The sequence below is a fragment of the Lagenorhynchus albirostris genome, chromosome 20, assembly GCF_949774975.1.
Source record: "Lagenorhynchus albirostris chromosome 20, mLagAlb1.1, whole genome shotgun sequence".
Lineage (NCBI taxonomy): Eukaryota > Metazoa > Chordata > Mammalia > Artiodactyla > Delphinidae > Lagenorhynchus > Lagenorhynchus albirostris.
The window spans coordinates 39,216,628-39,239,913 of NC_083114.1; the positions used below are offsets into that span (position 1 = coordinate 39,216,628).

The window sequence follows — 23,286 nt, forward strand, 5'->3', positions numbered from 1 at the left end:
AGGACCACAGGAGTTCTAGATCCTGCTGGGGATGGCTGAAAGAGGCAGAGGGGGAAAGAAGAGTCCTTCAAGAGTAACTGGATTCCTCCAAAGGGCCTGTCCCCCAGCCTCACAGGCCTCCCCTCAGGAAGATCCCTTTTTCTCCACAGAGCCAGGCCTGTGTGGCTCAATAAGGATGATGCCCCTGGGCTTCTTTCCAACACCCCTACCGTTAGGAATATCCTTTCAGGCCTAACTTTAGCTGCAGCCCCCACTTCCGCCCCTTGGGGGTGGGGCCCGAGGGCTTGGGGGCGTGGCTGCAGTCCTACGCACGTTCGCTCTCGGGGGCGGACTCAGTGGCGGAAGTGGCGCCGCCGGGAGATCCCCTTCCTCTCCGAGGCGCTGCTGGGGCCGCGGAGACCGGCTGCGGCTGGGGCTAAGAAGAACTGGGGCCGTGGCTGACATGGAGCAGGTGGGTCCGCGAGAGGTCAGTGGGACCGGGTGGTGGTACGAGGGCTACGTCTTGCCAGCAGATCCCGCCTCTCTAGCCGGTGTCCGTTCATAGTTCCGTCCGACCCTTCCCACACCCCCTGCGCCCCAGGTTCCGCCCCCTTCCTCTGCTTGGCCTTGCTCCACCCCGCGCCGGGTTCGAGGGTCTCGGGCGTCGACCGTCCGCGGCCCCGCCCACTCGAGAGAGCCCGGGAAGGGCGTCCCGGATCGGCCTCCAAAGCCTATCTCTTCTTTGTGAGCGGAGAAGCTAGGGGGCGGTATCAGGGTATTAAAGGGCAGGAGTTGGATATGGGGAGGGGTCAGGGCCTGAGAATGAGGAGGAATATATCTACAAGTTACTGTAGGTCTGCGTCTCACTGTCATCCGGTCTCCCTCAACTTCCTTTGGAAATGGCAGTGAATGACTTCCTAATTGGCATCAGAAGGGCCCTTTAGTATCTTTCTTGAGTTCTTAGAGGTGCATACTAACTCGTAATCGAAGTAGTTGATACGTGCCTCTCTCCGCCTTTTTTGGCTTCCTCCGCGTCAGCATCCCCTTATTTTCTTCCTACTTCTCTGACTGTCGAAATACCGTTTCACATTCTCCTCTCTCGCCCAGTCCCTTACTCTGTACACTGAATCTGGGTGGTCTCGTCAACTCTCATGGCTTCAGCTTTACACCACCTAAATACCCGAAACGCGCCCAGATGTACATCTTCAGCGGAGTGCCCCTCCCTGGAGCCTCAGACTTGGCCATCCAGCTACCAGTTGTACAGCTCCACTCCAGCTGCCACTCACTTCGTCTGAACTTGAACTGCTGCCTTCTCCCCTGCAGCTTCATTCTTTCTCTACCACCTCATCCCAGCCAGAAACCTGAGAATTATACTTCCTCTTCCTTCTCAATTCCCATATCTAAGAGGTGACCTGAACATGCTTCACACCTGATCCTGTGCCTCTCTTTTGTTACCACCCTTGTTGATGTGTTTCTCACCAGGATGACTGCAGTGACTTCCCAGCAACTTCCAGTCATGGCTGCCTGCAACCCAGCCTCCAAACTGTAACTCTTGTGATCCTTTTATTTTTTTAAATTAATTAATTTATGGCTGCATTGGGTCTTTGTTGCTGCACGCGGGCCTTCTCTAGTTGCAGTGAGTGGGGGCTACTCTTTGTTGCGGTACGAGGGCTTCGCATTGCCGTGGCTTCTCTTGTTGCGGTGCACAGGCTCTAGAGCGCAGGCCTAGTAGTTGTGGTGCACCGGCTCAGCTCCTCCGCAGTATGTGGGATCTTCCCGGATCAGGGATCAAACCCGTGTCCCCTGCATTGGCAGGCGAATTCTCAACCACTGCGCCACAAGGAAGTGCCTCTTATGATCCTTTAGAAACACATCTCATAATGTCACTTCCTTGCTTAAAACCCTTTGATGGTTTCCCATTGCCTATGGGAAAGACTGAATCTTTAGCACAATTTACAGAGCTCTCAATGACCTTACCTCTTCCCTACCCTGTGTGTACCCTAAGGTCCAATAATATGGCATTGCAGGATGCGCTTGTCCACACCTTTTGTGTCTCCATGCCTTTGCATGCTCCAGCCCCATTGCCTGAAAGCCCCTTCTCCTCTTACCTGCTGGGCTACCTTCTGCTTGTCCTTCAGTGCTCTGCTCAGGCAGCATCATCTCTGGACCACCTTCCCCCCACCACCCCCAAGGCTAAATATTGCCCCGAGTCCCTGCAGCACCTGTCCGTAATAGCATGATGATTGACAACACAGACTCCTGAATCAGACTTCCTGCGTTCTTATACTGTTTTGTGATCTTGATGAAGTCACTGCCTCGGTTTCCTCATTTGTCAAATGGAGATAGTCATGTGCCTACCTGACAGTTATTGTGAGTATTAAATGAAATAGTGTATGTTTAGGGCTTAAAACAGTGAGCACATGAGTGCTCAATAAATGTTAGCTATTACTCTTTTTTTTTTTTTTTGCGGTACGTGGGCCCCTCACTGTTGTGGCCTCTCCCGTTGTGGAGCACAGGCTCCGGACGCGCAGGCTCAGCGGCCACGGCTCACGGGCCCAGCTGCTCCACGGCATAGTGGGATCTTCCCGGGCCAGGGCGCGAACCTGCGTCCCCTGCATCGGCAGGCGGACTCTCAACCACTGCGCCACCACGGAAGCCCAGCTATTACTCTTTACATAAGAATAATATAGAACAGTGGGTATAACTTTTTAAAATATTTTATTTATTTATTTTATTTGGTTGGGCCCCGTCTTAGTTGTGGGAGGTGGGTTCCTTAGTTGCAGCATGCGAACTCCTAGGTGCAGCATGCATGTGGGATCTAGTTCCCTGACCAGGGATCGAACTCCGGCCCCCTGCCTTGGGAGCGTGGAGTTTTAACCACTGTGCCACCAGGGAAGTCCCAATGGGTATAACTTTTTTTTTTTTTTTTTGCGGTACGCGAGCCTCTCACTGTTGTGGCCTCTCCCATTGCGGAGCACAGGCTCTGGACGCACAGGCTCGGCGGCCATGGCTCACGGGCCCAGCCGCTCCGCAGCATATGGGATCTTCCCGGACCAGGGCATGAACCCGTGTCCCCTGCATCGGCAGGCGGACTCTCAACCACTGCGCCACCAGGGAAGCCTATAACTTTTAATTTTATAAAGTGCTTGAGGACAGTTGACCTGGCTTCTCATTCTGTCCCAGAGCCCCAAAGCCTGACTCTTTGTCAATGAATATGACTCTTTGTCATTTCTCAATGACTCTTTGTCATTTCTGCTCAAGAAATGAATCTGGAAATGAATAAATGTTACATGGCAAGCATTAATTCTAGAGAAATGTACACAGAGCTCTGGGAACCCAAGCAAGAAAAAGGCCACGGATGGCTTTCCAGAGGAGCTGACAATTAGTGAGGGGCCTTAGAGCGAGAAAATGAGTTTACCAGAAGGAGGTAGAGACCAGGGTGGGCTCAGAGAATGGAGAGCTGGGTCCTCTGAATAGAGAGCGCTTGCAGGGGAGGGGGCTGAGGTGGGCAGGAGGGCAGAGGCAGGCTCCGCTGCCAAGGCTGGGAATTCTTTCCCTCACCTGGCCATGAAGTGTGCCCTGCAGGGACCATGCCCTGGGGAGGTCTGGAGGCCTGGTACCCGTGTTTGGGGACAGGTCCCTGGGGTAAGGTCAGCATGCACTCCTGTGGGCTGGGCCTGTGCTTTAAACCTGAATCTGGGCTTTTGTTAGTGCCTGGAATGCCCATCTTCCTTGCGTCCAGCTGGTAGATGTGGAGGCCCGAGGCAAATGGCTTCTCCTCCCTGTGGCTTTCCTGACCTCACCCACTCTAGCCTGGGTCAGATGCTCCCTTCTCTGGGAGCCCACAGTCCTTTGTTCGTTCCTCCCTGAAAGTGCTGATCACAGCATGGCACTGTACATTTATCTGTCAGCCTCCCTCAGCAGACCCGGAGCCCCTGAATATCCCCAGGGAGCAGCACAGCGTCTGGCACCCTGTACGCTCTCAGTTCTCGTGCTGCGGTAAACTGAGCTCTCCCACACCTAGACTTGTTTGGAGGAGGGGGGCGTGGGTGAGACCAAAAATCCTGTACGTTTGACAGCTCACACTTATTGCACTGAACGGTAGAGATGGTTGGCCCCATTTTACAGACAAGGAAGCTGAGACTTGGGAGGTGTCTCAGCAGGAACTTAAGGAACCATCCTCTGACTCCAGGTCCACAGCTGTCTCCCAGAAACTGCCTCGGACTCCCAGCCCTCAAAGGGGCAGCTGCCACATCAGCGGGATAACCGACAAGGAAGGCATCCCATCCGGCCGTTGTGTGTCCCTCTGAACTTTTCCTGCCTGGGAAGAGGCTGATCCTGGCTTTTGTCTGGTCAGAGCTGGTGCTGGGAGGAGTCTGTGCTGAATCACCCCCACCCCTGCAGAGCCCTTCCCTCAAGTAGGCTGATAGGACTGAGATCGCCCTGGAAGATGACAGGCTGTTTCCAGACTGACCTTGAGAACTTGACCTCATTAGCCCCCATTTGTATCCAACAGCACCAAGGGGTCGTGTGGGGCCTGACTCACCAGCCCTTGAGTAGGCCAGGGGTCAGAGAATCACAGAGCAGTGGGCATCTCCAACATTAACAGGGCCTGGCATGTAGAGGGAACTGAAGGGCTGAGTAGATCTCAGTTTGTTAGGATTTTCCAATACACGGTACCGTCAGAGCCTTCTGGGCTGGGGAGGGGTAGGGAGTGTACAGTGATCAGTATGGTTTCTTGGCTTCACTGTACCCTCTCCACTTCCCCAAAAGGAAGGGAGAAGCAGAGCCTGGCTTGGGCTTTGATATCTTATTTGTCACTGCTGCCGTGTCCTCCTCTCCTTAAATTCCTACCTCTCCAGGGATCTTCCCAAGTCCTCTGGGTGGGGCAGAGTAGGTGCCAGTAAGCCAACTTTGTCGAGGCTGATGGCATGGGCCACTGAGCCCTGAACTACAGGAGAGCCTAATGTGTACCATCCTGGGCGAGCAGCTCCCTGAGGTCAGGGCCCATCCTACCACCTAGCAGTACTGATGGACCCTCAGTTTGGGCAGAGTGCCATGCTACACATGCCCGGCCCAGGGCCCTGCCTCTAACACTGTGGCCCCTAATATTAGTAATAGCTACTGTTATTTAAACACAGGCACTTTGCAGGTGTTATTTCTAATCCTTTCAATAGTTCTGTGAAGTGAGCACTCTACCATCCCCATTTTACAGGTGAGAGACTCAGTGATTCGGTCAAGGGCACGCAGCCTAATAAAGAACGGCCTTGGGCTTTCAACTCCAGGTCTGCTGACCAACCCCCAAACCCACACCCTTTCCCTTGTTCCAGGGTAGGCATTACAGATCCACAGCCCAGTGAACCTACTAGATATGTGCCATGTATGGCCAGACACTGGGCCTCAGGGGCTTAAGGAGAGAGGACTTTGAGGCTCAGGTCTAGCGTGTTGGGAAGGAAGTGCTGAGGCAGAGTCCCGAGACCTGGGCTTGGGGAATCCTGAGGCTGAGGGTGAGGTTTGCCCAGGAGGTGCCTTGTGAACTGGTCTCTGAAGAGTTGGAGCTCCCCCCAGGGGCCAGAGGTCATTCCAAAATGGGGAAACAGAGGCACTGGAGGCACAGAAGGGAGACCAGCTGGCCATGGTGTGTCCTGGGAGCAGCCAGTGATCTGGACAGTATTGGAGGAGGGGTATCAACCCCATAGCAAGAGAAGAGTGCCGGGGACCCTTTTGCTATCTGAGGGATTTAGCTCCTCACCCGGTCTTCTCTCTGTGAATTGGGGCTCAGGGAAGAGGGGAGCTGCCGCCCTGCCTGAGGGTGCCCAGTAAACCAGTCCCCCTTGCCCGTTGGTAGTGGAGGTGCCGGGGCTCTGGGCAGCGCGAAACACCAAGAGAGGGTGGAGTCCAGCTCCAGGAGAGGCTGGACAGGTGGGGCCGCTCCTCCAGGGCTGGGTGTGAACGTACACCTGTGCATGTGATGCTGCAGGAGAGGGTGGAAGTAGTCGTTCAGCGCATTTCGTGAATATTTACCAGGTGAGCCTGGTACTGTTCTGGGAACTGGGCACGCGGCAGTGAGCAGAGCATGGGAGTCCCTGTTCCAGTGGAAGAAGGCAGGCAGGAAACAGCCCAGCAAACATATAATATGTCTGGGGTGATGTGTGCTGTGAAGACGAATAAAGCAGGGGAAGGGAGTGGAGGTTGGGGCTAAATAGGGTGTCCAGGGAAGGCCTCTCCAAAGGGACCAGAATGGAGGGAGGGGACATTACAGAGACCTAGGGGAGGAACAGACAGGACAGCAGGAACAAGCGTCCAGGGCTGGGAACATGCTTGATGTGTCCAGGGAACAGTGAGGGACTGGTGTGGCTGGAGCAGAGGGTTCCAGGGGAGGAGGCCAGGGGAAGAGGAGGCTTACAGGCCAGGGTGGGGACTTGGGCCTTTACTCTGGGGCAGCTGGAAGCTCTTGGAGGTTTGGGGCATTGGGAGGTGTGGTCTGACTTTTACTGGGATCCCTCTGACTGCTGCGTTGAGAATAGACTTGGGACGAGGACAGGAGGCGGTCAGGAAGCTGTAGCAGGTGAGAGATGTGGCTCGGGCAGGTGATGGTAGTGGTGAGCAGTGGCAGCTACTGGCTGGATTTTGAAGGATTTGTTGATCGTTCAGATGTGGAGCGGAGGGCACTGGGCTCTCCACAGGCCCTGCCTGGATGGCTGTTAAGCTCTTTGGGGTCTTTTGACAGCTCGCTCCCCAGCCAGCACAGGCTCTGGAGGCAGCCACGTTTGGGTTCACCGGGTCCCAGCCCAGCACTGAGGGAAGCCCACGTGTCCCTGGGGTCAGCTCTGCTGCATCCACGCTGGGGGGCTGTAGGCAGGCCTCTCTGAGCTTCAGTCTTCTCATCTCCATAGCTCCTGGTAGCGGGTGCAGTGAGTAAAGGAGAGGATGTCTGCAGGGGGCCAGCGTGGGCCACTGCCAGCCCAGATTTGTTTCTAGTGGATGGTCTGCAGGCCTGTTCGGTCTGCTGTCCTCCGTCCCCGAGCCAGCTTCCACCCAGACCGGCCAGCAGCAGAACACAGGCCAAGGCCGACCTCTTCTGCACGCGGAGCCTCTGCCTCCTGCCCCGCTGTGGATTCTCCATTAACCTGGGCATTAACAGGGGCTTGGTCCAGAGCAACCCCAGCCCTGGCCTGAAGCCGTCCCCCAGAGGCAGTCAGAGCTCGAGGCCGTGTTTCCGCCAAAGAGGCAGGGGTGTCATGTTAGCTCACCGTTCTGCAGCGATCGCTCTGCGTCAGGGACTGTTCGGGGCCATTATGTGTAATAAGTCGCTTAGTCCTTATAATACCTCCAAGAAGTAGGTACTACTGTTACCCCCATTTTACAGGGAGAAAACTGAGGCACAGAGAGGTTCAATGACTAGTAAGGTGGGAATCCAGGCTTTGAATCTTCTCCTGGCTTGACATCCAGTCCTTTCTTGGCTTCACCGATTCCTCCTGATTTGTGCTGAGTTAGGGACCCGTCAGGGAAGCCCCCGTGGCTAGTGCCAGCATTTCCTGAGCAGTGCAGCGTGGGGGATGTGTTTTGAGCCCGTGTCTCCTGTCCCCTCAGCCTGGGGAGAGGGTTTGGAGGAGCCGCACTGCTCCGAAGTGAGAATCATTTCTGGATGTGGATGAGACTTGTTCCGTCCCCTCGGGGTCACAGAGCGCAGCTGGTGGAGGGAACACTAGCTAGAACTTGCGTGGCTCGGCCCAGCCCTCTGTGGGAAGCTGGGCAGAGGAGAGGGTGAGAGGACCTCAGAGGGAGCCGTGGTGGCCTGGTGGCCGTGGTTGACACCTATGGCACGCTGACTCTGTGGTGCCGCGCTCCCCACGCACCGCTGTCTCCTGTGATCCGCCAGGTGGCCCAGGCTCAGTACAGGTCTCCCCCGTTTCCAGGTGCAGCCTAGGAGGCTTGCTGAGTGAGGGAGGGACATCGCTCACATTGCAGACTTGCCTTGGCCAGGAAACGCCGGCCGGAGCTTCTGGCCTCGGGTGTGACTGAGGCCTGGGAAGGACCCTGTCTGTGCCCCTGCCACCTAAGAACCGTGGAGATTGGACCCTGGGGGAGGCGGGGGTGGGGGGAGCAGGCACCAGTGGGAAGGGGTAGTATCAGAGATCAGTCCCAGGCCCCACGCTCCAGAGCCTGTGCCGGGAGCCAGGGCAGCCCCCCACCTCCCGCCGCAGCCCCTCCCTGGGGAGACACATTTGCCTGGAGCTGCAGTAGCTGGGCCCTTAGTGCACAAGGTGAGGGAACCTGGGCTGAAGGCTTGGACAGCTTGCTCTGGGTCACCAGGCGGGTGAACTGTGGAGCTCACATTTGAACTCAGGCCTTTGGGGGTGACTTTACTACTGTGGTGTAAGCCCCACCCCCTCCCGCACCCCACTTAATCTCCCTCTCACCTGGACGGCCTTGCCAGTTGCTGGTTCCATCCAAGCACGTGCCATCCTTCTCCCGACCCATACGTAAATGCCAGCCTGAGGCGGTAGCAATCATTGCTGCCTTTGTTATCGTGGTAAAGCATACACAGCGTCACATTTACCGTTTCAGCCATTTTCAGGTGGACAGGTCTATGGCATTAAGTATATTAGCGTCCCCTTTACTTAATGCAGCTGAAGAAACCGAGTCTCAGAATGGTTCCCTTTGCCCCGGCTCGCACGGCTGGTGAGGGCAGACTGAGACTTGAGCCCTGGCCGCAGAGTCCAGTCCTCTTTGCACAGTACAGCTGCCTGCTGCTGTCCGCTGAGTCGGGCCCCACCCAAAGCTCCTGCTGCGCTCGGGCTAGTGTTTCCTGGGGCGAGTAAGAGAAGGCCTGGGCGGGGGCGTGAGGGCCCACCCCTCTCCTTTGCCCGCTGAGCTTTCCCTGGGCCCAGAGACCTGCCTTGCCCACTCCTCCCCACGCCTCTTTCCCTTCAGACCCAGGATGATAAAACCTCCAGTTTCCCCTCCCTCCCCGCCACCCTCCCCAAGCCTCAGCCGCTCAGCTTCCGCAAACACATCAAGGGTCAAGTCTGCAGGCAGCCCAGGCGGACTCCTTCATGCCACACGTGCTGCTCCACTCCCGACGGAGGCCAGGCCAAGCTGCTCTGCCGGCAGCGGCCACCTTCCATCCTCCAGGGTCAGGGCAGTTCCAGGCCAAGGTGGCTTTCACCTCTTAGACTGGCAGGTGGTCGGAGGGAGCTCAAAAGCCTTTTGAAGTCGTCTGAATGAGTTATTTTCAAACCACACCCAAGGAGGCGCCTCAGAGGTGACCATGGATGGAGTCTGAGGAGAGGCTGACCGGTGGGGCCCTCTGTGGCCGCGTCTTGTGGCAGGACCCACACAGTCCTGCTTTTATCTGTTTTCTGTGTTGAGGTTCTTTTTTTTGGCTGCACCCAGGGAGTGAACCCAGGCCCTCGGCAGTGAAAGCACAGAGTCCTAACCACTGGACCACCAGGGAATTCCCGTACATTGAGATTCTAAGTAAGGTTTTCTTGTTGCTGTTTCGTTTTAAGTTAAACCATGGACCTTTTTCCCACATAGAGAAACGGAGGTTTGCTAAGAAGGACTTGCCCAAAGTTATTCAGGGTTAGTGGCTGCCCTCAAACTGGGGCTCAGGTCTTAACTCCTGACCAGTGCCCATTCTACCCTACCAGCTCTTGCTTATTTGGACCCGGAGTTTCTTTCCTGGGGGAGGGTAATGTAGAACCCTTCTCTCTCTGCCTCTTGGCCAGGCGCCCCCACCCCTGCTTCAGAGCTCCCGGGGTTGGCTCCCTCACATCCCTTTGTCCACAGCTCACCCGGGCTCCCCCAACACCTCTGCTCTCAGCCCCTGTCTGTCTCTCGCTTCCACAGGGATATCTAGGTGTGTGAGTGTCAGTGCTATTGCCACTCTGAGTGTGTCTCACACCCAAGCTGTTGCCACCCAAGTCCTGTCCCCAGAAAGGAAGGGGAAAGCCAGGGGGAAAGACAGACAGACCCTGGAGCAGACGGAGTGGGGAAGTCACAGCGCCCTGCCATGAGATAGGGAAGAGGGAGAGGGGGAAGGCAGGTAGAAAAGAGGAGAGAGAGGGAAACATGAGAGAGACTGATCCGATGGGGGTGGAGAGAGACTCACAGATGGGAGAGAGATGGAGAGGAAGAACCAGAGAGGGGGCGAAATAAAGATGGACGTGGGAGAGGGTACAGAGACACTTCTAAAGAAAGGTAGAGAGGTAGCTTGTGAGAGAGACAGAAAGGGGGAGGAGAGATGGAGACAGGTCTGGCAGGAGACAAGAGGGCTATTAGAGACAAGCGAATGTCACCTGCCCTGGGGCTGCGGCCCTGTCTCAGTGAGGGATGCGCTGAGCGTGCCGTCTGGCACCGGATCCAGCTGATGGACGTTGGGGGGTCCCATTGCCTGCGGCCTGTCACATCCCCTCCTCTGACTGCCGCCTTCCAGAGCTGGGCCCAGCCTTCCTTCAATACCCTCCAGGTGAGCTTGTCACAGGGACCCCAAGAGTGTGGTAGTGGGGGGATGGCCTTGGGCTGGTGCCTCTGCTGAGAACAGTCAGCTCTGTGTCCACTGGCGCAGAGGCAGAGGGATGGGCGATCCGGCTTGCTCGGAACCCCTGCTGGCCACATACGGGGGGCTTGTTTTGGACTTAGTAGATGGAGTGGGGTGTGGAAGGTAGCAGACATAGCAAACGTATGGAGGGGACAGTGAATCTGGAGGGGAGACTGGTTAGATCTTGCCTTCCCAGGATCAAGCACAAAGATCTAGGGCTCCCCTTCCACTGGCCCCCAAACCTGCCCCCTGGTGCTGGCGTGTGAGAACACTCACGGAGACCCTTGATGGGCTCCCAGAAACTCAGGCCCCACTACACTGCATCAGCTCTTCTCTGTCTCTAGACTAAACCTTTCCTCCCCCCGCGCAGGGGACAGGGCCTCTGAGGGCCCCCGCCAGCAAACTGGTAGAGCAGAGACCTTAGGCCTGGGTCCTGCACGGCAGGGAGGGGGTGCTCCAGGGCCCCTTTTGTCTCTAGGGTTCATGAGGATTTCAGCCTCGTGATTGCACAGGCAGGTAAGGGATGGGTAAATCCATTCACCCTTTCGGAACCTTGGCTGTCTTATCTGAAGAATAGGAGGAACCATCCTGCCCTGTGTGGGCATGAAACACGGCCATGGGCGCAGTGTTCTGTGGGCACTGGAGCTCTGGGCGAGCCATGGGTAGTGGCTGGGTTTGCCCTGGTCCTCTCTACCATGTAGCATGGAGCTGAGGGCCAGGAGACCCTCTGGGTCATCCATTTATTCACCATTGTGCTAGGTCCTAGGAGACAGCAGGGACCAAGTCAGATAAAGGCCTGCACCGTGGCGTTTGCAGAACAATCAGTAAGATGGTTTCAGATGGTGAGAGTTCACTGAAGAAGGTAAAGCCCCGTAAATTAACTGGGACTGGGGACAGGAGGGTGGGAGGCTCTGAGGAGAGGGCTTTGGAGCTGCCTGTTGAAAGGACTGGGGAGAACATTCCACCCAGCCCGGAGAGCTAGGTCTAAGGCCCCCGAGGCAGGACCGGGCTGCCACGTGTAGGGACCTAGAAGGCCCGGGTGGCCGTCATAGTGAGACGGGGCCCGTGCCTTGTGCGAGGAGTGGTGCGAGGAGCCAGGCAGAGCCACGCCCTGCGAGGGCATCACGAGGAGGGTGCTGTTATCCTCAGACCCGGGGGGCGCCCTTGAAGGGCTGTAAGTGGGGAACGGCAGGACCTGATTCATGTTCTGAAAAGCTTTCTCTGGCTGTTGTGTGGAGAGGTGGTTGCTGCGGGGTGGGGAGAGGAAGCCTGGAGACGCGCCCATTAGGAGCAAGTTGGAGCGCTGGGAGAGAGCCGTGCTGGGTGGGCCTGAGGTGGCAGTGATGGGGACATAGCTGGAGATGAAGATGTCATCCCGCCATCCCGCCCCCAGCGCAGAGCACTCTGCTCTAGGAAGTCCCTCCCAGTCGCCATGGATTAGGGGGTGGGAGGGTAGGGCTGGCTGCTGGGAGGGAATGTGGCTTTGTGCTTGGAAAACAAAGAACAGAGCTTGGGACTGACTTCTCCTGGGGGTGGGGGCAGGCCCAGAGGCTGAACCACAGGGCAGCGCTTGGCAGGAGCAGGCTGTGCCCCCAGACATCGGGGAGGATCCCAGAGGCCTCCAGGGCTGACCGTGGGGCTGCAAGACTTTGCCGGGGATGGCGGGTGTAGAAGCGCGACAGAGTGAGAGGGACACTCAGACCCCTCCAGCCTGAACGGCCGGCCACACTGGGAAATTAGGCAGAGGGCCCTGGGCCACCGGGCTAGGCTGGGGCTGAGGGGCAGATGTGTTTGGGAGCAAACGGGGTCCCCGGGGGCTGCGTGGGAAGGGATGAGGGAGGTGACCAGGACCTCCAGGACCCTGACATGCAGGACCTGAGCCAGCCGCCCTGTCTTCCCGCAGCCGTGCCGCTGAGGCCCGGCCCTCTCTGCCTGGAGGTGGGGGCCGCCAGGATGAGCAAGCTGTCTGGGGAGCCGGCCCGTGACCTGGAGCGCAGCCTGCCAGCCGTGGCCTCCCTCGGCTCGTCGTTGTCCCACAGCCAGAGCCTCTCCTCGCGTTTCCTCCCGCCGCCTCGCGAGAAGCGCCGGTCCATCTCCGACGTCCGCCGCACCTTCTGCCTCTTTGTCACCTTCGACCTGCTTTTCATCTCCCTGCTCTGGATCATTGAGCTGAACGTGAGTGGGGGCAAGGCTGGAGGCACAGGCCGCACTGTGGGGGTTGCCTGGGCCTCAGTTATTCCATCTGCGGTATGGGAGGGTTGCCTCCGGCGGCAGGGGGCGGGGGGGGGGACTGTTGATTTCCAGGTAAAAGGAAGAATGAGATGATAAGAATAGCTGTTCTCATCTTCCAGAGAAAGAAACTCAGAGAGGCTGAGTCGTTTATCTGAAGTCTCTCAGCAAGTATGTGAAGGCGGCAGGGTTTGAACCCAGACTCTCTGGCTCCAGAGCTCGCAGTCTTGACCTCTGCTCCATACTGCCCCCTAGCGGACACTCTTGAGGAGGGAGCCCAGAGGACTCTGGTTGAGCTGTTGAAAGCTTTGTCTTCTTTCTGCTCTACATTACTCTGGCTCAATTCATTCATTCATTCATTCAACAAACATTTTTGAGCCCCTGCTGTGTCCCAGATACTGTGCTAAAAGCAGAGGGTACAGTGGGGAGCAACCAGTAAAAACTCCCAGTTCCCCGTGGCACCCAGCCCTCCTTCCCCACTTGGGGCATTCTTCCAGTGCCCCCCAGTTTGGCCTCTTGGGTTTGGTGAGATGCCACCTAGCAGTCTGGAGGCGGAGCTGCCTGTCGGGGCAGGGTCTGCCCCCTTCTCCCCCTGTGCAGTGCTTGGCCAGCTGGTGGTGGGACCTAATCCCCTGGTGCTAACAGGGCAGAGCAAGACCTGATATAGAGGCAGGAGCTGTGGAACAGGGCATCCCAGGCTTGGTCCCGTGCCAGCTTCTCCTCTGTAGTAACTGTGTGACCTCAGCAAGGGACTCAGCCTCTTTGAGACCCCCTGTTCTCCTTGTGCAAAGTGGGTCAGAGTTCTGCATGGCAGGTGCCCTTCCTCCAGATCGCAAGCTCAGGTGTCAGGAGAATGACTGGTGCTAGAAATGAATTTGGAGAAGGGGCTGGTTTAGGGGTGAAGAGGGTAAGTTTGATTGCAGGCGTGTTGAGCTGGAAAGCAAGGCAGGGCTCTGAGGGTGACTGTCCTTTGTGCACAGGGATGAGCTGGCACCTTCAGCGAGGAGCCACAGCCACGGGGCCTTTGGGACCATCTTACCGATGAGAGAGCTGAGGCCCAGCAAGGTTCAGGGCCGCTTGAAGAGCTTCCGAGGTCTTAGACATTCTTGCTTTTGAAGGTCCCGTGCAGCATCTCAAAGCAGGCACTAAAATTCACCCACATCCTTCATTCAGTATATATATTTACTTGCCAGAAAAGAGCTGAAAAAAATTTTTGATAATTTTACTTTTGAAACTCTCTGGCTGTATTGGCTGTAATAGCTTAGCAGTCATCTTGCAGACTTGGGAATTCTTGCAAAGTGCGAAAATCTAACCTCCAAATTGTTTTCAAATGTGATGAAAAATTTCAGAGTGCTGGATTTAATAGTTCATAGAATCAACATAATGTTTCACTCAGTAGACACTTAATTGAAATTTTATTAATTTTCAGTTCTGTCATCTTATTTTCATATTTTGGAGCATATATTTTTTAAATTTTCTAACAGACTGTGTGTTGCCCAGTGGATGCAACGACCCTGGCCGGGTTATAAGACCTGTGCCAAAGTCTTGTAGCCCCTGGCAAAGCAGGGGCTGGAACTCCACTGTCCTGGGTCCTCATGCAGTGGGCAGGCGGGTACCCAGGCAGAGGGAGAGTTCTCTGTAAAGAGAAAAACGGTGGAAGACAGAGCTTGAGGGACAGGGGCTGTTAGGGGTGGGAGGGGCCGTGGAGCCCAAGAGGGAGCAGTCAGGAGGAAGAGGTGGACCGAGCTGGGGCGGGGTGCGGTGTCAGACCAGGGGCAGCGAGGCGTCAGACTCCACGGGGCTCAGAGCGGTCTTGAGGTTGAGGCATTCAGTGGGGATGTGCCGGGGCTCGAAGTTCAGTGAGGGGCTGTCCACATTGCTGGCTCCTGCCCCGAGCATCAGAATCACCCGGGAGTTTTATAACCATTCTAGATGCTCAGCTCAGCCTGAGATTCAGACCCAGTGTCTGAACATCTGTATCTTTAACAAGCCCCCTCAAGCCCCACTGCCCCAGTTCATATCATCTGCCGGAGATCAGAAGCCCCGGTCTAGGTGTGAAGGCTCTTCCCCTTCAGGGCTCCCAGGCCCCATTCCTGAGAGTCCCCTTGTGCCCCCCTTCTCCGGGGGCTGGCGCCCCACCTGCAGAGGCGTAAGCCTGCCACCCCATTCCTCCTGAAGCCTCAGGCTGCTCTAGCTCTCAGTGTCCATCCAGACCCCTCACTCCCCAGCCAGGGTCTCAGGGGTCCCGTTGAAAATGTGTGGGTGGCGAGGGCAGGGGCAAGGACCAGTCTGCTCGCTCTGAATGCCATCCCCTCTAGCAGCATGATGGATTTTGCCCATTAAGCACAAACCTAATCAATTGATTTGCCACCTGGGGCTCCGTCTGACACCACTGCCCACCCCTGGCCCCCATCACCCCAGATGGATGCTTGGCTGGGAAGATAGAGCACCGCAGTGGTGGGAGGGAGATGAAATTATGTGAGAGGCGCGCTCCCAGCACCCTGTGTGCCAGCGCCGCCTGCCTGCGTGCGGCTCATCGCCTCCCCTGCACAGCCCCGAGCCCTCCAGGCCTGCCTCTTCCCGGGCAGCGTGCCCGCAAGTGTCTGAGCCTCAGCTTAGCCCCGCCTGGCTGGGCTGCCTGGATCCTTAGAGAAACAGTAATAGTGCTGGGGTCTCAGGTCCCTGGCTGGGCTCCCCTGCTGCCTCAGGGGCTTCTTGGGTGGTAGCTGAGCATTCACAGCCTCTCCTCCTGGTTCTACTCTCTCCCCCTCCCGCCCCCTCCCCCTCTGGGAGAACAAGGGGCAGCCCTGGGGACTTGGTGCCGCTTGCAGAGCTGTCCACATCTCTCTCTTCAGACCAACACAGGCATCCAGAAGAACCTGGAGCAGGAGATCATCCACTACAGCTTTAAAACTTCCTTCTTTGACATCTTGGTGAGTGGCCTTGGAGATCCTGGGGACAGAGGGCATAGGAGCGTGACTCTTTCGCTGGATTCTCTTCTCGCAACACACATCCTAACCTGATCAGGGAGACTTGCTCCTATCTTCAGGGAGCCCTCGGTATTCAAACGGGTTCCTACATGAGGCCCCACCTTCAGAGAGCCCCAAGTGGGAGGGGAAGACGAGAGACCCCTATCCAAGAAGGTCACATCCAGATCGTCCCCAAAGAAACGCTGACTTGGCCTCGGCCATCCTCTCCTGGGGTGTGCGCACCATGTGGAGGGAGCCTCAGGCAGCAGGACTGGAGGGGGAGGCCAGCCTTCAGCAGGGGTAGGGCCATTGGCTTGCCCGTGATGGTTCCCCGGCCCCCCACGCCAGGTCCTGGCCGCCTTCCGCTTCTCCGGACTGCTCCTGGGCTATGCTGTGCTGCGGCTCCGGCACTGGTGGGTGATTGCGGTAAGATGCCACTTTCCTGGCAGCTCTCAGGCCCTGGCGGGGCTGGCGCAAGAGATGGGATGGAGGAGGCCTCACTCCCCAGCCTCTGTGTTCGCTCTCTTCCTCCTTCCCTCTCCTGGGCAGGTCACCACGCTGGTGTCCAGTGCATTCCTCATTGTCAAGGTCATCCTCTCTGAGGTCAGTGGCTCAGGGTCTGGCTGGTCTGGTGGGCATCTGGCCTGAGGGGTGGGCTTCTCCCAAGAAGGGGCCGCTCCTCTGAGTTTGGGTGTCTGACCCTGTTGTCGGGGTTGGGGTGAGGGGGAATCCTGTCCTTTGAGATTTCTAAAGGGTCATCTCCACTGGCTTTCCGCACTCGCCCTGCTGCAGCCCCAAGGACGGAAAGTTCCTCCTCTAGCCTAACCTGAGTTTATCCTGCTGCAGAACCCATTAATCCATCCATCTCAAAGGCGTGTGCCCCAGAGGGTCCCCACAGCTGGTACCAGGAGTGGGGTATAGGCCAGAGTTGGTAGCCCCAGGGTGGGGCTCTGGGTTTGAGGTGACTCCCTGCCGTGGAGCCCAGCCCCCTCCCTCCACAGCTGCTCAGCAAAGGGGCCTTCGGCTACTTGCTCCCTATCGTCTCCTTCGTCCTCGCCTGGTTGGAGACCTGGTTCCTTGACTTCAAAGTCCTACCTCAGGAGGCTGAGGAGGAGCGATGTGAGTGCTGGGGGGTGAGGGGGTGCAGTGAGGGTCGGCCCCACCCAGGAGAGGAGAGTTTCGGGCCTGAGAGCCAGTTCTGAGCTCTCTTGCCAGCTCTGCCTCTAGGAGCCTTAGGGTGAGCCTGGGCTGGGGGACCCCAGGCTGACTGTCCTTGGTCTGGGGCGATGGCTGCCCACATCTGCTCCCCCAGGGTATCTCGCTGCCCAGGCTGCTGTCGCCCGAGGACCCTTGCTCTTCTCCGGCGCCCTGTCCGAGGGCCAGTTCTATTCACCCCCAGAATCCTTTGCAGGTGCGGGCTGGTGGGTGGGAGAACTGCCTTCGGGGAGGGGCGTTGGCTGGGTCTGTTCTTTCTGTTCGTGTCAGCTCCCCAGGGAAAGCGAGCAGCCCTCTGCCACACCCGCTTTCATACCCCTACACCATTGCCCTTGTACCCCGACACCCCCCCCCGACCCCCGCCGCCCCGCTCTCTCCGCCTCTTCCCATTGTCCTCTGCTTGTTTTCTGCAGGGTCTGACAATGAATCAGATGAAGAAGTTGTTGGGAAGAAAGGCTTCTCTGCCCAGGTATCTGGCTGCCTACCCCGCCCCGGGTGGGCACCCTGGAGGAGGGGCCAGTGGTGCGCTCAGCCAGGTGGGCAGGGGCTTCCCAGCAGAGGGTAGACCTTCGGCAGCCTGAATGCCAGTCCGTGTCCATCTGGGTGTGTGCCCCACTGTCGGTCAGGCCCACTGGTCTGCTTCCTGCCTGGGGCCTGGGGGTAGCAACCGCAGCCACGGCACCTGGTCCCAGGAAGCCCGCAGGGCCCGGGAGACCAGCCCAGACCCGGCATCTGGACATCTGGCTGAGTCAGGCTTCCCACCCAGCCCGGTGCAGAAAGAGCAGGTGGGGTGCAGACCCCAGGCTGACCCCTTCCTGACTCCCATCCCTGGCCAGGAACGGGAGTACATCCTCCAGGGGAAGGAGGCTATGGCGGTGGTGGACCAGATCTTGGCCCAGGAGGAGAACTGGAAGTTTGAGAAGAATAATGTAAGAAACCTGTCTCCCACCTGATCCTGAGGGTTTTCCTGTGGGGAGTTTTCCCTCCCTTTTCTGAGGCCTGAGAAATAAGCCCAAAGATTGCACGGGTTGGAACCATATTCCTAACCCCAGGAGAGGGGGCTGAGCCCTGGGGTCAGCCACTTGGTTGGGCTGCATTGGACATTCCCACCGCCCCTCTCCCTGCTTCCCGCCCCCCACCCCCCTGCCCCTGCTGCTCTGCTCCCTCGGCTCCAGCTTTGAAGGGGAAGCCAGGCTTCGGCCCTGTGTCTGGTGTTTTGTTTCAGGGTCAAAACAGTATTATCTAAAAAGATGGCAGAGAGCTTGGAAAACAGAGGGAAAACATCGTCATCCCTTTCTCTGGCCAGTTCCTCTGGCAGCCCTTGTCGGCCTGGAGACACGGTCCTTCGTGGTTGCAGCCGCAGCTGTGCTCCTGCCTTTAAACTTGATATCAAAAGCCTTTCTCTCCTCATTGCAGAACATTTGTCGGAACCACTGTTGTTTTTTTTTATTGAAGTGTAGTTGATTTACAATGTTGTGTTAATCTCTGCTGTACAGCAGGGTGACTCAGTTATACACATATGCACATCCTTTTTTTATATTCTTTTCCATTATGGTTTATCTCAGGATATTGGAGATAGCTCCCTGTGCTATACAGTAGGACCTTGGTGTTTATCCATTCTAAATGTAATAGTTTGCATCTACCAACCCCAAACTCCCCGTCCATCCCTCTCCCTCCCCCTCCCCCCCTTGGCAACCACAAGTCTGTTCTCTATGTCTGTGAGTCTGTTTCTGTTTTGTAGATAGGTTCATCTGTGCCATATTTTAGATTCCACGTATAAGTGATATCATATGGTATTTGTCTTTCTCTTTCTGACTTACTTCACTTATATGATAATCTCTAGTTGCATCCATGTCGCTGCAAATGGCATTATTTCGTTCTTTTTTATGGCCGAGTAGTATTCCATTGTATATATGTACCACATCTTCTATATCCATTCATCTGTTGATGGACATTTAGGTTGTTTCCATGTCTTGACTATTGTGAACAGTGCTGCTATGAACATAGGGACTTTTTGAATTCTTTTTGAATTATAGTTTTGTCCAGGTATATTCCCAGGAGTGGGATTGCTGGATCGTATGGTAATTCTACTTTTAGTTTTCTGAGGAATCTCCATACTGTTTTCCATAGTGGCTGCACCAATTTACATTCCCACCAACAGTGAAGGAGGCAAGGAGGCAGAACCACTTTTTTATTTTTTGGCTGCGTTGGGTCTTTGTAGATAACTTCGCGCAGGCTCTCTAGTTGCGGCGAGCGGGGGCTACTCTTCGTTGCAGTGCATGGGCTTCTCATTGCGGTGGCTTCTCTTGTTGTGGAGCATGGGCCCTAGGCGTGTGGGCATGTGGGCTTCAATAGTTGTGACGTGTGGGCTCAGTAGTTGTGGCTCGCAGGCTTAGTGGCTCTGCAGCATGTGGGATCTTCCCGGACCAGGGATCAAACCCGTGTCCCCTGCATTGGCAGGCGGATTCTTAATCACTGTGCCACCAGGGAGGTCCCAGAACCACTGTTCTTTAATGGCTGCTCAGATATCCCAAAACTCCTGGAGTTTTCTACCCTGAGCTGTTAAAAACCTGCCCTGCCTGTCACCCATTCCTGCCCCCAGGCTCCCCTCTGCCCTATGCTCACCTCCCTGCCACCCTTCTGTCCCTGCCACAGGAATATGGGGACACTGTGTACACCATCGAGGTTCCCTTTCATGGCAAGACCTTCATCCTGAAGGTGAGTGAGGGAAGAGGTGTTCTGGCGCCTCCTGCTCTGCCTGGGACTCGAGGAAAGAGCCCGGGGGTAGGGGGACCCTCCGGCAGGTTTCTCCCAACCAGGAGGGAAGGACTGGTGTGCCCAAGAGGGCACCACCCAGCCCTCTGCCCGCCCTGCTCCAGACCTTCCTGCCCTGCCCCGCGGAGCTGGTGTACCAGGAGGTGATCCTGCAGCCCGAGAGGATGGTGCTGTGGAACAAGACGGTGACAGCCTGCCAGGTGAGCCGAGCCAGGGGGCCAGGCCTGGTCACCCCTCAGGGCAGAGGCAGAGCGACATGGCAGATGAGGGCGCAGTTGTACCCCAGCATGGCCAGTGACCCCCAGGGGACCCAGGTCATGTCATTGGACTGCCCTGTGCCTCAGCTTCCCCATCTGTAAAATGGGGATGGTGGTACTAGTGCCTCCTGGAGAGGGTGGGGAAGATGGAAAGAGGAAAAGCTCAAAGCGCCTGGCCCAGCCAGTGCCCATGAATGGGAATGGCTCTTAATTAAGGGACCTGAGCGGAGAGCAGGCTGGCCTGGGGCTTTCCTGAGATGCTGGGACCCTTCCCTGGGGTTTTCCTGGGGTGGATACACCTCACGTCTGCCCTGACGCCCGCAGATCCTGCAGCGAGTAGAAGACAACACCCTCATCTCCTACGATGTGTCTTCGGGGGCCGCGGGCGGTGTGGTCTCCCCCAGGTGAGTGGCCCCCAAGCTCCCTCCTCTCAGCCAGGCCGCCTGGACCTGGCTGGACCGCCTGGACCTTCTCGGCACCCCCTGACCTAACCCTACCCCCTCCAGGGACTTCGTGAACGTCCGACGCATTGAGCGGCGCAGAGACCGATACCTGTCATCGGGCATCGCCACCACCCACTGCGCCAAGCCCCCGACACACAAATATGTCAGGTGAGCTGAGCCTTGCCTGGGGTCGTCTGCGCTGGCCCCTCCCCTGGTAGCTGTGGGGACAGGGCAGGGTCGGTGTGTACAGTTGGGCACTTTCTCCTGCCGAGGCTGCCTTCCTGTCCCCAGTCCTGCTGCCCCTAATCCTGCTTATCTGCTGGAGGCTGGACCCACCACCAGGCTGGAGGGCAGCTCCAGGATAGACTGTGAATGGGGATGAATAGGGACCAGCCCGGGAAAGGGGACTGGGAGCCATGAGGTTGCACTGGTCTGGGGGACCTGAGCAGGAGGCTCTGTGTTCTCAACCATCAACTTCCTGCCTGAGGAGACTCAGGCCCCTTTCATCCCCTCTGCCTGCCCCGCGGCCTTGCCTTCCTCCTGCAGCGCTTGGAAGTACCTCCAAAGGAGAGGCCTTACTCTCTGCTGCCTGTTCCAGGGCCTCCTCCAATTCTCCTGCTGTCTAATCCTAGACCTGCAGGTGACCTCCTCCCAGATACCCCACTCTTCCCCTTCTGTCCTGGGGTTCCTCAGAGAGCACTGTTCTTTGAGTGTCAGCTTGGGGCTCTGGTCTCGCCACCACCGCAGACTTGCTGGGTGATGGGCAAGCTCGTTTCCCCTCTGGGTGCCAGCTTCCTTATATGGAGTCAGGGGAGCTGTAGGCGAATTAAATGGAGATGGGATGTGCACCATACAGCTCAGGCCTGACGCCGCCTGACAAGGCGCCCCCTCCTGGAGACCAGTGGCACTGCACCGCTCCCAGAGCTGGGCCCTGGTGAGAAGTGCCCGCCCAGCCCACCTCCTCAGGACTAGAGCAGACCTAGAATCCCTGGACCGACTAGATGAGGGCTGGGAAGGCGGTGAGCTGGGGCTTCCCTGCCACTGGGGGTATGCAAACATCGGCAGGCGGTTGTAGGAGGATTCGAGCGTCACATGGCAGGTGGGGGTGGAGGGCTGTATGCTGTGGCCTCTGGGACACCTGTCCTGGGCCCTGCTCAGGCAGCGAGGGGGTTGCTGGACCAGCAGCTCCCTTCCCTCTCCCACCCCAGTCCAGGGTGGGCCAAGAATGGGGCGGTGGGGGGGGAGTCAGGGGTTCTGCCTGGTTCCAAGGTCCCCCACTGGTGCCTCTCTCCTCAGGGGGGAGAATGGTCCTGGGGGCTTCATTGTGCTCAAGTCAGCCAGTAACCCTGGAGTCTGCACCTTCATCTGGATCCTTAATGCAGATCTGAAGGTGGGCGCGCCGGGGCTGCGAGGCAGGTTCTGTGGAGCGGAGGGGCCTCTGCTGTGTGACCTTGGGCGCTCCCTGCTCTGCTCAGAGCCTCCCCTACTCTCTGCCTCCTTTCTTACTCTAAAACTGGGGGCAGGGTCCAGGTGGTCTTCTCACCCTGAGTTGCCGGCGGGCTTGTGCCTCCCCTTTTTACCTCTGACTCCCGAGGACCCCAGGAAGGGGGGCTGGCTCCCAGGTCTTTCTGTGTGACTCACGCCAAACCCGGGGCACGGCATGTTCTTCCTGCCAGGGGGGAGGGGGAGGGGGGAGGGCGGCCTAGGCTGCATTCCAGAGCTGCACCTGTGTTCTGGCCCAGAGCAGCCCCTGCTGGAGCCAGTTGTTGAGGGGGAGCCCCTGCCCAGGGCAAGCCTTCCTGGAACTTCTCGCCTCCCCCAGGGCCGCCTGCCCCGGTACCTTATCCACCAGAGCCTCGCAGCCACCATGTTTGAATTTGCCTTTCATCTGCGGCAGCGCATCGGAGAGCTGGGTGCACGGGCATGAGCGTGCCCCCTCACCACCCTGCGGGCCAGGGTCCTGTCGCCACGGCCTCCAGAGCCAGAGGAGGGGCCGGTTGGGCCTCCCGCTGCCCACAGAGGACCTGGCCTCAAACAGTGGGGAGGAAGGGGCTTCCTCCCACAGCAGCCCCTCGGCCCCAAGCTGCCACCCTCCACGCGCTTCACTGTGCCTGGAAGCCCTGGCCGTGGGCAGGTCGAGAGCTCAAGCGTCTGACTCTGCCTCTGAGGCCAGTGGGGTCCATCCTGCCGACGTTTACATGGCGTCCCTGCCTCCTGGAAGAGGAGATCCGCTGTCCCCACCTGGCCAGGCCGGGGTCTGGAATGGGAACCTCGGACTTGGTTGGGGAGGACCCTGGGCAGGACAGAAGTCAGGGCAGCCTTGTCACCATTGTGAAGGCGCAGGACCCCCTTCTTCCGCCTGCTCTCTCATCACGGTGTTTTAGGATTACTTAAAGGGTCTGGGACCTTTTTCCACTTGCACTTGTGGGGGTGTAGGTTGCAGGTGGGAGTGGTGGGTGCTGGCAGGGAGCCTGCCTCTCCCAGGTTCTCTTCAGGTTGCCTCCCCCCCCCCTGCCCCGCCCAGGGCCTCGTTGGGGACCTTTGTAATTTGAGCCAATTAAAGACATGAACTCAAAAAAAAAAAAAAAAAAAAAAAAAAGCAGTCCTTCCAGCCTGGCCTCTTGAGGGAAGAGAAGGGCAGCACTGCCCGGAGGCCGCAGCCGTCACATGACACACCCTCTCAGAGCCTCGCAGAGCCGGGATGGAGCCAGTGGAGCCCCAGTTCCTGGAACCACCCCCAACTTTCTTGAATGGTTCATCTGGGCAGATGACTGCTCAGAGAAAAATTCCCCACCTCCCTGCCGGGTCTCTGGGTCTCCGGTGAGGGAAGGTCAGGTTAAGGTCTCCAGCCCAGGATTGGGAGGAGGGAGGTA

The 23,286-nt window shown here is 57.6% G+C and overlaps 1 protein-coding gene across 9 annotated transcripts; it reads left to right on the plus strand.

The window, feature by feature from the left end:
- Positions 1-312: 312 nt before the first annotated feature.
- On the plus strand, positions 313-22,998 carry STARD3 (StAR related lipid transfer domain containing 3). 9 transcript variants are annotated; one of them, XM_060134176.1, is made up of 15 exons: positions 12,036-12,208; positions 12,429-12,700; positions 15,610-15,687; positions 16,072-16,149; positions 16,273-16,326; positions 16,725-16,842; positions 17,036-17,134; positions 17,352-17,407; positions 17,775-17,867; positions 19,594-19,656; positions 19,818-19,913; positions 20,295-20,374; positions 20,477-20,581; positions 21,710-21,803; positions 22,236-22,473. In XM_060134176.1, exons 1-15 carry the CDS (start codon positions 12,184-12,186, stop codon positions 22,338-22,340), a joined length of 1,416 nt encoding a protein of 471 aa, XP_059990159.1. In that variant the 5' UTR covers positions 12,036-12,183; the 3' UTR covers positions 22,341-22,473. The 9 variants fall into 9 exon arrangements, with proteins under 9 accessions (XP_059990151.1, XP_059990154.1, XP_059990153.1 ...); XM_060134175.1 differs by having other exon boundaries at positions 12,032-12,208; positions 16,072-16,326; XM_060134174.1 differs by lacking the exon at positions 21,710-21,803 and having other exon boundaries at positions 12,046-12,208; positions 22,236-22,997.
- Positions 22,999-23,286: the final 288 nt, after the last annotated feature.